The 14,730-nt window shown below is 42.2% G+C and overlaps 1 protein-coding gene across 1 annotated transcript; it reads right to left on the reverse strand.

The window, feature by feature from the left end:
• Positions 1 to 318: 318 nt before the first annotated feature.
• On the reverse strand, positions 319 to 14,561 carry LOC135941532 (uncharacterized). Its single transcript, XM_065487142.1, has 19 exons — positions 14,352 to 14,561; positions 13,757 to 14,055; positions 13,445 to 13,698; positions 10,306 to 10,709; positions 10,067 to 10,252; positions 9,887 to 10,007; positions 9,217 to 9,822; positions 8,316 to 8,592; positions 8,127 to 8,261; positions 7,960 to 8,033; positions 7,871 to 7,903; positions 7,055 to 7,152; positions 6,814 to 7,002; positions 6,494 to 6,755; positions 6,388 to 6,431; positions 4,794 to 5,245; positions 3,335 to 3,922; positions 2,320 to 2,581; positions 319 to 1,767 (listed from the first exon to the last, which is right to left on the reverse strand). The coding sequence occupies exons 1-19, from the start codon at positions 14,499 to 14,501 to the stop codon at positions 1,183 to 1,185; spliced, it is 5,019 nt and encodes a 1,672-aa protein (XP_065343214.1). The 5' UTR covers positions 14,502 to 14,561; the 3' UTR covers positions 319 to 1,182.
• Between the last annotated feature and the right edge of the window lie 169 nt (positions 14,562 to 14,730).

The following is a 14,730-nucleotide window of genomic DNA, read 5'->3' on the forward strand; positions in this document are numbered from 1 at the left end:
CAATTGATTGATCAACAATCAAACTGCGCGTACACACACAAATCACCGGCTTCTTTTATCCTCTCCTCGAGAAACCGGTCATTTGGTGCGGCGTGTGAGCTGTAATTTGCGATGCGAATCAGCTCTCTCTCGCGCGCGCGTGTATACAAATATTGACACGCGGCGCTCTCTAATTACATAATGTCAGCGTGCAAATTTTCGCGCCGCACCACAATTAGCCGCTCGGCCGTTTCCATTCCGAAGACGAGATGCCACAGCCAGATACCTTACATACAAGCCAGCGCAAGATTGCATCGTGAATGAATAAAATTCACCAAATTTGACGACTTATTGTGATTTTTATTCGTAGTTTGTACACAGTAGTTGGCGGATTACGGTTCTATAATCCTCATTGCAGATCCATTCGATCCTCGAATAGAATAATAATAAATTAATAAATAAATAAAATGGGTAGGTTTGCTTTGTCTGAGTGGAATTTGCCCAAAATGGGTGATCCGGAGATTGTCAGAAGAAATAGAATTCGTCTGAAAGATAATTTAGCCAAAATTAGGAACTGCCAGAAAGTTTATTTTTTCCAGTTTAATTTTTCGTGGTACGTGAACTGGAGAATGTAGACATTTGAGTACTGATGGGCCTAAGAGGTCCAAATCATCTCGTAAAATTTGTTTCCGAGCAGGTTAAGAAATTTTTGCTATCTAGAAATTATTTTCAGAACCCTTAACCATGGTCTAAGGAAACCATTATCTAATCACCGAATTACTAGATTTTTTCTTTCATCTCTCAGGGAGGAAAAAAATTAAAGTTATTAATTAAACAACAGAATATTAGGGATTATGAAGTCGTAACGCATATTTGGTCCAATTTTTTGCACGTTAAGAATTTAACTATTTAAACTATTATTTTACGATCTATCCCTTTTTTCTGCAATTGTTGGGGCTTTAGGAACTATTGGCTATTTTCCTGGCTATTTAAATCCATTAAATTTTAAGAACCAAATGAGCCCAAAACTTGCATTTTTTCTGAAACCCATTCTTAAATTTTAGATCGTTGAACCGAGTAACTTAAAATATTAGTTAACAAATTATTGATTTTCAGACGGTTAAACTCCGTAATTTCAAACAAATTCCAAATCACCCATTTTGCACAAATTACATTCGGACAAGTAAACATTCGCAATGAAATTCATCGTTTCAAGTTCTTCCTGATCCACTCAGGCGAGTTCGGACAACTCCTGCTCTCAGGATTAGTCAGGGTGGACGGCGTCGAGTCTCTGGTCACGCTGCTGGAGGCCAGCACCTTTTTGTCCTGCGCCATGTTGAGGTCAACGAGCAACGACTGCCGGCACAACTGCGACACCGTGTTCAGGCACTCCTTCTTCCGGAGACGCACCTTGCGGAACTTGGACGCCAGGTTGGAGAAGCCGAAGAGCGACGAGCCGGACGCCTTGCGCGCCGGCTTCAGTTCCGACACGCTCTTGCTCGCCTCCAGGGTGGACGGACCGGCCGCCAGTCGGTGGTACGTGTTGGCCTCGACGTTGATCATGCCGGCGCTGGCCGACTTGGTGATGCCCTCCTCGCCGCCGCCACCCCCGAGCAAAAGGTCTTCGTAGCTTGAGCCGCTGCCCGCGCTCGCCTGGCTCAACCTGCAGCCCGGCTCGCCGAAGAAGGCGCTGATGCTGCCTGGGCCTCGGGAGAGGAACTCTTCCTTCGCCCGCTTCAGCTTCAGCGCTCGCACGCACGGAGCTCTGTGCACCCTCATGTTGCCCATCTGGAACAACAGGGAAAACTGAATATGAAGGAATAAAGGACAGAATTTTTGTAAAATTTAAATTGTTTCTGTATTTGTTCGACAATTTAGGCATTTATCACTTCCCAAATGATTTAAAACGTGTAACTCTAAAATTCAGCGCAAACCAAAACATGGAAATTTTTAAAACTAAAATAATTTTATAAATTTTCCGAAATCTCTGGAGATGTGTTTTATTTTTCTAGGTTTTAGAGTTTCCCACATTTTGTGTGCTGCATGAGAATTCATTCCCTAGTTAAAGTGCAAAAAATTAAAATTAATTAAAAACAAATCAAAAATAGTTAGCTATTTTTTATTGTAGGAGTGATTTTTAAAGGGTTAAATGTGCAAAAAGACTTTGGACTAAAGATTTCTACTTTCTGCAGACAACCAAATTCAAAATTTCTACTGTTTTAGTATACATTCCTGACAAGTTTGCAATAAGAGAAATTAACATATATATTAACACATATACAGATTTTTTAAATAAATTCTTTAAAAAAATATTAGCTTTCAATAAAATTATTGTATTACCTGCAAAGGACTAGCTGGCTTCTTTCGATATTCCTTCAAGGTTTGGTCGATTGACTCGTCCAGAGGGGACGGTGGAGTTTCCTTCGTGCTGGTGCTGTCGATGGAGTCCCTAATTTCAAGTTTTGGCAACTCAAAATGCTTTCTCGGAGGCGGAGGAGGCGGCGTCAGCGGGACGTCGGTTGGGGCCGTGGGACACTTTATCAGGCCGGCGCTGGAGGATTTCAACAGCGGCGGTGGCTCTTGCGGTTGGGTTTGAGGAAATCTGGGGAATTTACACATATTTATTGTTTTCATAACTCTTCAATAATTAAATGTAGACAATGATTAATTACTGATGCATACAGTAAATTTATGACTAACCAGCTCTTCAAGACCTCTGAAATTGATTTAGATAATTTTCGGCACCCCAGCTACCGTCTGACTTAACGTCATACTCTTGCTAATAATTTCATTAAGTAATAGTAAGGATTGTATTATGAAAGTTATGTAAATAATATATAAAGTTAAAAAGATTCTTTAACTGTATTTAAAATTTTAATTTTATTACTAAAATAATTATCTAAATTAAAATTTTATCTTTTAGTTTACTTCTTTAAATAAATATGGGTTTTACAACAGCACATTTAAAAAGTTTCTCAAGTGTTTTAATTTATTTTTTGGTTAATGATTTATTAGTGCTTTTTTAAATAATTTATTGAGCCTGCTTGCACTCAAATTATTGTTTTCGAGGCTATTTCTCGCTCGGTTTACAGAGATAATGATGAATTTTAATTAAATGTTATGCACTTTCTAATACATACATATTACTGAATCTCTTGCACTTGAATAAAAGATAGGAGTGTATAGTAAAAAGATATGCGGGGGTTAAATTCTTCGACCTCAATTATCTGATGAAAAAATAACCGCTAATTTGCCAACTTCAAATTGAATCAAACACATATTGAGCGTTTAATGATAGTCTGATAATTGAGCTGTGAGTCTTGATTGTAACCAAAAAAACGGATGATTCCCTAACCTGATCGCTCCCGCGCTGGCAGATTTCTGCACGGTCTTGCTCCACCTGGCACCTGTGAATCCGTCCTGCAGCGCCTTCTTGATGTCGTCCTGGTACCTGGCCATTTGGGCCTTGACCTGGCCGTCCCTGCGTTCGAGCACCGGCGAGCGCCACACGGGGGTCGTGGCCCTGGGCTCAGGGCCGGCCTGGTCGCCGAAGCGCTGGTTGTACTTGGCCACCATCTGCTTGATGCTGGGCGACGACACCTTGGGCTCGCCATTCTTGCGGCAGGGCGTTGGTGACCTGGGGAAGGGCGGCGGCAGGTTGGCGCCGTCGCCCAGGAAGCGCCGCGGCCGCAGCGGCGAGCTCTCGGGCGAGCCGCCGGCCAGGATTTTGCGAGGCAGGGCGGGTGATGCCGACTGCGAGTCGCGCACCCTTCGCCAGGGCGGTGCCTCCTGCTTGCCGGGCTCGCCTGACGGGCTGTCGCTGATCACGTAGCCGATGATCGAGTCGTTCGTGCTCTGCACCGGCGAGAAAATCTTGCGCACCGTCGGCACGATCACGCTGGGGCCCTCCTGACTACGGTAGGCGACGTGCGTGTCCGACACCCTACGAGGGAAGGAATGGTCATTGTTTTTCCTGTCTTATTATTACAGGATCCATTTTACTGAATTTTCCTGTACTTGAATAATTGAAAATTTATATTTCTTGACTTGTTCTCTCCCGGTGAAAAAATTTCTGGGATTTTCCTGCTTTGTGTGGTGTATTTTTTTTAATTTTTGCTTATGAAAATAACTCCCTGCCACTTGGGCAAAATTTGGCGTAGCTGACCAGTGAGACGCCGCCCAAAATCTCGTGGCTAACGAGGAAACTCTTTATAGAATTCAACGTTTAGGTTTTGGGGGGAAACAATCAAATTCTCGCGAAGCCTTTCCTGTTTAAAAACAATGAACAGAGGTGGAAATACTTAGAGTTTGAAAATTAAAGTATAAAATTGGCGGATAGACAAAAAAAATGGAAAATTTGAGGAATTAAAATTAAAAATTTCAGAAATTCAGGCACTTTTTATTGAATTGAAATCTGTAATATTATTCCGATTTTCTGTTTCTATTTCCAGTCGTATCCTGTCTCGAAATCAGGGTTTGTCAATTTTGGAATAAGTATTAATTTTAGTGGGATAAACTAACCACGAAAATACTGGAAAAAATCTGCATTTGCCCGCGTTTTGTACTGGCCACATTTTGCGTCAATTAAGACAGAGAGTATTATGAAACATATTCTATTGAAAGTCCATAAATCTATTAACTTAAGTCACTAGATTTTTTTTAAATTCATATTTTGGTCATCCAACATTAAATATCTACAAACTCATTTATTTCTTTCTGGGGGAAAAATGCAAAAAAGTGCGTAAACCCCCGCAATTAATCAGTTGTTTTAATACAGATATTTTTCCGGTAACCCTGTTCGAAATATACTCTACCTGCGAGTCTTCAGCTTGCTCGCCTCCGAGGTGGTCTCGCACGCCATCACCGAGGTCACAAACTGGCTCTGCTGCTGCTGTTTCCACGTCTCGCGGCTCTCCATGCGGAAGTTCTTGCTCCTTTTCAGGCTGCAGTTCCGCACCGGCATCTTCGGATCGAACGGCGTCTCGTCCTCCTGTCGTCCCGACGGCGGCTTCGTCTCGCACTCCTCTGGCTGCGAGCTGCCCGACTGGCTCTTGCGCTCCAGAACGGCCAGCACGTCGTTCGAGTACGAGCCGTCCGACTTTCCGTACTCGCTCGAGGACGAACTGGTGCTGCTGGAGCGCTCGCTCTGCACCGGCACGCGCCGCCAGAACGCCTGAGGTGACGACGGCACTTCTTCAACCACGTGTGCTGGAGGACGATTCAGACGGACGACGAACGTTGCTGTTGCACATTCACTGTCATCCTCCTGGAATTCAAATCGAGAAAAGAATTAAAACGTTGAATTGAAGTTGATTTTACTTACATTACTAACATGCGATTCTGGGAAAAAATGTTAGCCTATTTTGAAATGTACAAATTCTATGCACTTTTTACTTGATTCGTGGAAACTGAAATATTATTATTTGAAAGGAAAAATGGCGAAAAATTTGCAAATTTCCCTTCCTGCTTCCTTATGAAAACAATTAATTATAATTTTAAAAAACTGGAGTGATTGTAATATTTATTTTTATACTGGAAAATGCTTATTGTTTTGTTTTTAAAGGCAATAGCATTTTCCTGGAAGATTAACCGTCTAAAATAATTATCTGCAGTTTAAAAAAATAGCAATTCGTAAAATCAATCAATATCGAGCAAAAAGACAGCTCTTTCATGTTTCGCACCCCTTGTCTTTAGTTCTTAACGTTTTTACGGGGATTCTCGGATTTGGAAGCGAAATCAAATTGGACTAGCTGTACTCTTGACATTTTTCCTTATTTAGGAGAGCAGCAGAACTAACCTGAACAAGATGTTTTAATTTTTTTACACAGTGAAACTGGATATGATTGTACTCTTTGCTTAAATAGTTTCTTTATTCTGCCAAGTTTCGTAGTCACAGCTGCACCCTATTTCATTTAAAAACAATTTATATTTTTCTATGAGAAATTAAATTTGGTTAGAAACATTAAGAAATTAGATAATAATCAGAACTACAGTTGCAGTCGCAAAGTGCATTAAACGTATTTTTTAGATGTATTTTTAAAATATTAACATAACTCTATAATTTATAGTTTTCCAAGGTTGCAAATTCGGATCAAATACCTCTTTGTTAGCTCAGAAAATTTGAATTTCCATGAAATTTTAACAATAATTCGGGGATCAATGTTTGATAAATAAAAAGTATAAAATTATTTTTTATTTGTCAAGAAAATTTTAAAAGTTTGAAAAAAATAAACATTTTAATATATCATTTTTATTTAACAGGAGATTTGTACTAATGGTTAATGTGATTTTTGAAAATCAAAATAAATGTCAAATGTTTTCTAGTACACTTTGCTGTAATTTGTAACCAAGAAACAACAAAATTGTCAGAGTGTGAAATTTAAAAGAAGAGTTTAACAGTGTATTTACCTCGGTGTTCGTCTCCCGCTCTGGACTAGTAGTATTTTCCGCTTCTAAAATTAGACGACACATTGTAAGCAGAGAATAAGATTTGTCTACATGAGCAGCTGTTAACCTTTCGACGCAGCGCAGATTTTATTCAAGCCCTGCTGCAGCTCGAGCACTTTGCTCGTCAACAAGTGCGGCAGTTCGGCCAGTTCTTGCGAGCTTTGCTTTTGGTGTATGACTCTGGTGCGCCTGGGCGAGCCGGTCTGCTCGTAACTCCGCTGGCTGAGACAGCCGAGCGACGCGGACGTGTGCAAATCCGCGCGGCGCGGCGGTGCCTCCCTTTGGCTGCTGCTGCTGCGCGAACTCAGCGCTCTTTCCAACTTCTCGGCCTGTTTTTCAACACTGGTGTCATTACATTTTGCAACTTAAGTGTGAACTTCGCCTTGCCAGAATTATGAGCTGCGCCGAGAGGGCCTCCACCTTGGCTACCGGGTCGACGTACGCGTTCTCCAAGCGGAATTCTGGCGGACACGCGGCCGCCGCCTCCTCCTCGACGCCCTGCTTGAGCAGCCTCATGTGGTCCATTAGGCTCTGTGCCAACGACGCTTGTTGCTGTGATGCTTCCTCGAATGAATCCTACGAAAATAAATTTTATTGCTCCAATTGAACGACGAGCGTATATGCTTACTTGAAGGGCCTGCGTCTGCATCTGAAGTCGCTCTCTGCGTGCGCCCAAGTCCATCACGCTCCGCCGCAGACGCTGCACCCTGTCCTCGCATGGCTCATCTGGTTGACATAAATTTTCATCACAAATTGGATTTATTTTTAAACATATAAATAAGAAGTTAAAAAGAACAAGAAATTCATCCTTAATTTTGTTCTGATTTCCTGACAATAGCAATACTAACAATTCCTGTCTGGAACATTTTTCTTTCTGGTTTTCCTGTCAAGATTTACTAAACCTGGCACATTTCCCCCGTAATTATTTTTCCAAACAAAACAAAATAATAAAATAAATGGACAGGGAAAAGGATGCATACCAATTTTTGGAAATTTAAGCTATAATTAACTGTCAATTTTAGTGTTGGTATTTTAACTAAAACTCTTTCCATCCTTCTATTAGAAAACATAGCTTTTAACTCGATCGTACATAATTTTTTCGTATTTAAATTTCTGGAATCCGTCGATATATCGGTGAAATTGATCTATAAAATCTTGATGAAAGCAATAAAAAATATATGTTAAATCTGTATGTTGATCCTGGAACTAATGTTATTTTTCCCGAAAAAAATTATCACAATAACAAATAAATTTTTGAACCTATCATTGAGGTATAGTATACTTAAAACTTTCTTAAAATGCCAAAAATAAATATGAACAACTCTTAAATTTTAATCCTGCAGGACTATTTCCTCAAATTTTGTATAATCATTTTGATTCTGATCTTGACACATGGAAAAAATTCATTCCCATTTAACATATTTAAAATTAGAAAAATAATTACCTTCTGGATCTCTCTCCTCTCTTCGTAGTCTCTCTGCAAGTTATTTAATTTTAGCGTTTTAATTTTCGTTAAATGAATTTCTTCTTTACCTAATTGTTTCTGGTGCGTGTAAGAAACGTCATTCATCTTTCTCTCAATCTGCTCAATTTCCAGCTCCAACTGCCTGCAAAGATATAATTCATTTCACGGGATGAGATTCAGGTTTTCGCTGGTTGACGCTGTGCCGCTGAGCTTCAGTGCCCAGCCGGTTGCATACCTGCAAATCGACTCTTTCTCCTTCAGTTCTGCAATCAGCTTCATGTTTTCCTCCAACAGTTGGTGGCTGCTTGAACTCCTGACCGAGTCAGCTCGTTTCACGTGGTAATGCCCGACGCTCGTGCAAATATCTTCCCTAAATATTCGCTCTTAGAAGCAATTGTATGTGAATATATACTTTAAAATTTACTTTGTCAAAATCGTTTTCTCCTGCTCGGCGGTGCTCCACTGCGGAACCTCGTGCTGGATGGACGGAATGGCCACCAAGGGTGCCGTGACCTCCACGGTGGCCTCTACATCGACGATCACAGCACTTGGCACATCTTGCGCGTTGATAGGCGGACGTCCAATCGGCGGCCTCGGACGAGACTTGCTGTTGGATCGCGATCGGGGCTTTGACCTGCTGTCTGCGCGCGGTCTGTTGAAACTATCCGCCCTTAGCCTCGGCTCCGACGACATACGATTTTCTGAAATTTAAAATTTTTCGATATTCATAATTAAGGCAAGTAATTTAAGATGTTTTTTTACAATAAAGACTATTATTTGCAGACTGTTTTCTTTGCGTTTATCTAGAAGAATGTCACAATTTAAAGACTTTAATTTCTTTTACATAGTTTTAGAGACTAAAAAAGTTTAAAGTTCAAAATCGGACTGTTTCATAAGCTAGTTTAAATCATTTTCGAGGAAAATTAATCACATTGGTAATTTGTCCTTTAATTTAGCATTCAAATCTAGATCAAATGGCTGAAATTTGTGAAATATCAACTTTTATATTTACAAGCAAATAACTATTCCAAAATTAACGTTTAATTTATGAAAAGCCACCTTTCAATCAATTTTTGAGAAAAATCTTGTATGCACAGCTAAGCTTGGACTTATCACGTATTTTTTAGGGTGTCATCAGGCTCTACCAGTGATTTGGATGGTTTATTGCAGTTTTAGACGATTTTAGATTATCTTAAAAGTGGCTCAAATGTCTTAGATTTTAGTGCTTTGTGCTCATTTGGTTCCTTAAAAAATCAGGAGCACTTAAACTCTATACAAAGTTATTAAAAAATAAGCAGTGCTCCTCAATTAAAAAACATCCCTACCTTCAAGTTCCGCCTCAAGCGCTTCTACATCGTTCAGAGACAGACTTGATGGTTGGCTCTGGACGATCAGACTCGAATTTCCTGTCTGTTCGGCAACGCTTCCGACCGATTTGCACCTGATCAAATTGCCGCTCTCCGCCTCGCCCTCAGGGTGGTACTTTGGGTCGAGCAGGGCGAACGTTGAAGCCTCAGGGGCGATTCCCCGCTGCTGCTCCCACTCAAAGAGCTTCTTGGTGAACTGCTCCGAAATGCCGTGGAAGCGGAAGAAACCCGTCGAGGTCTGGATGAGCACCTCTTGCTCGGGCCCGTCGCGACCCTCGCCCGGAAAAATCGCCCTTCGCATTCGCTCCAGTCTCGCTTCTCGTTCGAGGAACTTCTCCCTCTCTCGTTCCAGTCTCTGCTTCTCTCTCTCCACCTTGCTTAACTCCTTCTCCAGCCACTGCAGTTGCTTTTCCTTCTGGTTGGCTTTGTTTTTCTCCGAGTCTTTCCTGTTCAGCCGTGGACTCAGCTTGCCCTCTTTGATTTTCTTCCACTCGTCCAGTTTGCGTGCGAACTCTTCTGGAAGTTCTCTGTGGAGGTCGTCCTCCTCCTGTGGAGCCGCCTTTCCTGCAAATCGTTCGTTTTTCATACATATTAGAGGATGATGGTTTAAAGTTGCATTCAAACGAACCTGACATCGCCCGTCTAATTTGCCATTCAAGTAGTCTTTTGCGGAATTGTGGGGACAAATGGTAGTGATTCACGTCTTCCATGCGATCCACGTCGCCAGAAGTACTTTTCCTGCGAGCTCCCTTTGGGAAATGCATATATTAATTTAAATTTACTAAGCATGATTCAAAATAAATTATACTTTTATGTCGTCGTGTTGAGAAAATTTAAAACCACCCGTATGAGGGCTGCTGGGCATTGACACTGCGTTCGGAGCTTCTTCATATCGTCTAGAGGTCAAAAATGCTTTTTTGACTTTCGTCCACTTCGAGGGCCGCCGAATAACAGGAGGGGAAACGCCTAAACTACCACTTCTTTGCGAGGAAATCTACAAAATTAGTTATTTAAAACTAGGCTGAAAATTAAAACCCTTTAATATACCTTTCTAGGAAAGCTTTCCTTTCTGTGGCGACACTCGATTGGTGTCAAAAGCGCCGGGTTGACGTTCTCCTCTTCAGTCGAAGGCATGGTCAGGGTGAGCACCGGCAATTTCTTGTGTTGCTCCCTGAACCTTTGGTGCTCGCGGTGCCACAGCGGCTCGTCTTCAAGCTCGTCGTCGCTCAGCCTGGAAGCGCCGGGCAGCGTTCGCCTTTTCAGACTATCCCTCCTCGTCTGGATGATGTTTTTCACTTTGCTCCACGGCGTCTTCAGACCTGCTTTCTTCTCCAATTTCGCTTCTTCCTGCGCACTTTCCGTTGACTTGCTGCGACGCTCGGTTTCAGTGTCCATTGGGGACGCTGACCGCCGCAACCTCTGCTCCGCCGTCGGACTTGATTCTGAGAGATCTATGAAAGTAAGTAAATTTGCATAGTAAAAATATAAAGGGATTTTTATAAAATGTTAATTTTTCCCAACTCCTACTCAGGATACGCTAACTTTGCATTGCGCAAAAACACGTTTGGAGTTTTCAGCAGTTTATTAATTTATAAGCTTACGTATTTTGCACTAAAAATCAATTACAACTGTGAAGATTGAGTTTACAATCTGTGGCACAAAATTAATTCATCGCAAAACTTTTTGATTGAAGTAATTGCTAAAATTACTAATCAATTACAATGTAAAACTCGCATACGCAATTTTTGTATTCGAAGCATGAGATTTTTACGGGAAATACGGGGTTTGGCGCTTTGAACACCTACGGTTTGATGTTAACATGAACCTCCAGTCGGAGTTTTTATATCTATTAAGTCTAAAGCACGTTTATTGAGTTATGGGGGGTCTTTAAAAAATTTATAAATCGATTTAAAAATTCAAATTTTGTTAAATTGTGATGATTTTTTTGTTTTTAGGCTTCCCTTTGACAAGATGAATCGATTTATGGTTAATTTTTAAAATTTATGTCTGAAAATAGAAGGATATGCGGAACTTTCTTTGTTTTTAATTGAACTGTTTTTGGCTGTGTAAAAATATCGCTTTTGGCGTGTTGTTTAGATGGACGCATGTGTTGCAGTTAGACAAAGCGATCAGCTCACGAAAGTGACACCTGCTTGTCATTTTGCGAGACGAAACCACGTTGCCGAGCTGCAGAATGAAGACGTGTGAGATCTATTTTTAAAGCCCATTAAAGAAGAATCACGCTTGACATGCGCCGCGAGTTGACTCTTTCATTATGCTGTTGTGTTACTGCTGTGTGTCGCAACAAGAACGACAGTTTGCACGCCTCGAATTTGTCCGATACATTCTTGATAAGCATGGTTTCCCTGCGTCTGACTCATTCCAAGAGTTTATTTTCGCGTTCCAGATTGATTTATTCCGTTCGAAATGACTCTGACGACGGTCTGAGAATGCGGTGGCTTGTTGGAAAACTCGTAAAAGACACTGCTTGCTCTTGGCGTGCGTAAACATTTGCAGAAATCACGTCGAGGAACAAGAATGCGCATAATTCGCGGCGCGTCCATCATAAATCCGCGTTCGAAATAACGCGTGAAGAGGGCCGGCCAACTTAATGAACTAAAATCGCCGGCTCTCACCTTGCTTGCGCTCGCCCACTTTTGATATTTATTTTGACTTGCACGCTAACAAGGCGTTATTTCAGTCGGTGGTTTATATTTTTGGCAGATGCCGCTATTTATTCCCGTCGGTGGCGGCAGCCGCACTAAAAGTCTGCTTCCTGCATTAAACTTTAATTTGTCGGCGGGCCGTGCACCGCTCGAAAGCAATATAATATTGTCCTTGGTGCATTCTTTCTTGCTCGTCTGCCGGCGCGCGGATCAAAATTGCCATGGCGCGGGCGGCTAAGTTTAGCGCTGCGCGTGCAACACATCATTTTACAACACCATATTTACAGCATTTCACTCTCTGGAGCGCGAGACGTGCTCTCAAAGCGGCGCGATGAGAGCACATTGTGTTTTTGTAAACTGCTGGGAAAAACGTAGAGCCACGAATGCATGTACCGGCCGCGTGTTTGCTGGTTGGGCAAGCAAATCGCGGATTTGTCATGCGGTGATTTGGTCATAAAGTTTATTTAAAAGGCTAGACGTGTGGGTGATTTTACCCTGCGGGCCAATAAAAGTCAGTCAGGAGACGCAGAAATAGACGCCCAGCCGGGACTTTATTATATGATCAACTCGTAAGAAAAATAAGCAAACGAGGGATCGTAATATTGCATTTATGAACGCCGAGACACACGACAAATTAGCTGCGGTGTGAACAGAAAATTCAAAGGATTTTAATTCACAGCCAGATTTAACATCCGAAGCGCGCAATGAGTCGCTGAACTGTGGTACGTCCTGCCACCCAAGCTCAAGGACAACACTCTAGATAAATTTGAATTGGCCGCTCGGAACTAAAATAGTCTACAAAGATCAGTGTCATCTCAGTTTGGTGAGAAACGTTTTTTTTTGCATTTTTCTGCTAGTTTTGTTTTATTCTTTCCACGCTATTTTTCTGATTTTAGTGATCTTACTTCATTTATGTACTGCTTAGTAATAATGAACATGTATTTTTTTCATTCAGTGTTCAATAAATTTTTATTGATTAACATTTTTGTTTTATTTTGATTTTGCGAAAGAAGTTGCAATAAAAATGTTGTTTTATTCCGGACCGTTAGAAAACTGGAACGTTTCAAAATGAAGATTTAGATGAATCATCTAAATAGGAAGAAATTTGGAAAAGAAGAAAAATAAATTTATCCATTAAATTAATTTAAAAAAAGAGACTTGAAGTATCAGACTCGTGTAAAAATGTCCTCTCAAAACTGTACTGCTATTTGATGACCATCCTGAATTAATTTCCGAGCAGAGTAGAGCCATTTGTTTAATTAAAAATAAATAAATAAACAACCAGTGTTTTTATTTCTTATACCTATTCTGAAAAAAAATGATTTAAAAATAACATTTTTGCTCTTAACAAGTATGCAGCCTGTTCAACTCGCATGTAAGAAAGTTGCCTAGCTAAAGCCTAAAGGAGCACTACTTATTTTCATGACATTCATTTGTTGGTGAGTGCTATCCTAAGTGTTTCTCTTGCTGTACGTTATTCTACTAATGATACTTATTAGTCTAATTTTGGTTCAACTCACTCTGAGCAAACGCGTTCGCAGCCTCGTTGAGCGCGCCAAAGTTGAGTTCGATATCCATCAAGTCCTCATTGGACGACGACGACGAGCTGAGCAGTTGATTTGAACTCATCAGCACAGACTCTTCAACACACACTCTCAGGTCCCGACACTCCCCCGCCCCCTGATGCACCACATGGCCCGCCCTGTCAGGGCACAGGCCGATTCCACTGTCCTGCGACCGCGACTCTTGCGGCTCGATTTGCGCCTTTTCCCACCTGAAAGACAGAAACACGTCCTGAGAGTGACGGTCCCTGGCGGAATTTCAGGACCAACCTGAAGGCCTCTTTGACCCGCGTCCACTTGGACACCTTGGACTTGGCTGGAATGGCGCCGTCTTCCAGCTCCTCTGAGTGCTGCCTGTCCATTTCTTCAAACTCCTCCTCCTTTCCCTTTTTGTCCAAGAGACTTTCCTGCGAGTTCTGCGTCCTGGCCAGCAGCTGCTTGTGCATTTCCTGCAGGGCTCGCAGGTCTTCCAGGTACTGCACTCGCCGCTGCAATTTATTGTTCTGGTCCTTCAGGTCGCCCAGCTGCTCCATCAGCTTGCACAAATTGTCCAAGTGGTCCAAACCGACCTGAAGGGTTAAATCATCGAAGCCATTTTTTAAATCATCAAATCCTTGAGATGGTCGGGGTAAATTTTTATTTGTTCAAATTGTCCTGAAGACACTTTTATGATATAGCAAAATGGATTTATCTTTGTGAGCCAAAGAAGAAAAGTTATGGTTGGTTTTATCTCATCCGCTTTGGCTCTGTTTAAATCATTCTACTCTTTCAACTAGCAGCGCTTTTGAAAAAACGTCCGCTCTGGAAATCACTCATGGACACCATCCATCTCGGAGCGAGACACAAATACTCGCGTCTTTTTCACCTTGGAGGGCGCCTCGGGCGACTCGAGGCTGCTCTCGGCCTGGGCCACCTGGCTCAGGGGCCGCTGCTCCTCCGGCGGCTTGGGCAGCGACATCAGGTACTCGAGGAACTCGTCGTCCTGCCGGAACATTTCGGCGTCCGCGGCATCCATGGGTGTGCGTCCGGACTTGGCGTTGGCTCGACTGTCTGCTCAATTGGCACGCCACCAAGTGTAAACCAAGTGTTCCCCTCAGTCAGTTTTGTGACTCAAATTTAGAGCAGCCGAGCAGCGGCGGCGGCGGCGGCGGCGGCTCTACCTTGGAGCGCGCGCGTGTGCATTTATATAAAGAGGCAGTCGGTCGGCCGCTCCGCGAGGGTTAATCCACGCGTAATACGCCGCG

Source organism: Cloeon dipterum, chromosome 3, assembly GCF_949628265.1.
Source record: "Cloeon dipterum chromosome 3, ieCloDipt1.1, whole genome shotgun sequence".
NCBI lineage: Eukaryota > Metazoa > Arthropoda > Insecta > Ephemeroptera > Baetidae > Cloeon > Cloeon dipterum.

Coding starts and splice junctions, on each gene's coding strand:
- LOC135941532 (XM_065487142.1), bottom strand. CDS start 14,501: ATGGATGCCGCGGACGCCGAAATGTTCCGGCAGGACGACGAGTTCCTC. Junction 10,008..10,066: donor CTCAACACGACGACATAAAA/GTATAATTTATT, acceptor CATTTCCCAAAG/GGAGCTCGCAGGAAAAGTAC. Junction 7,904..7,959: donor CACGCACCAGAAACAATTAG/GTAAAGAAGAAA, acceptor AATAACTTGCAG/AGAGACTACGAAGAGAGGAG.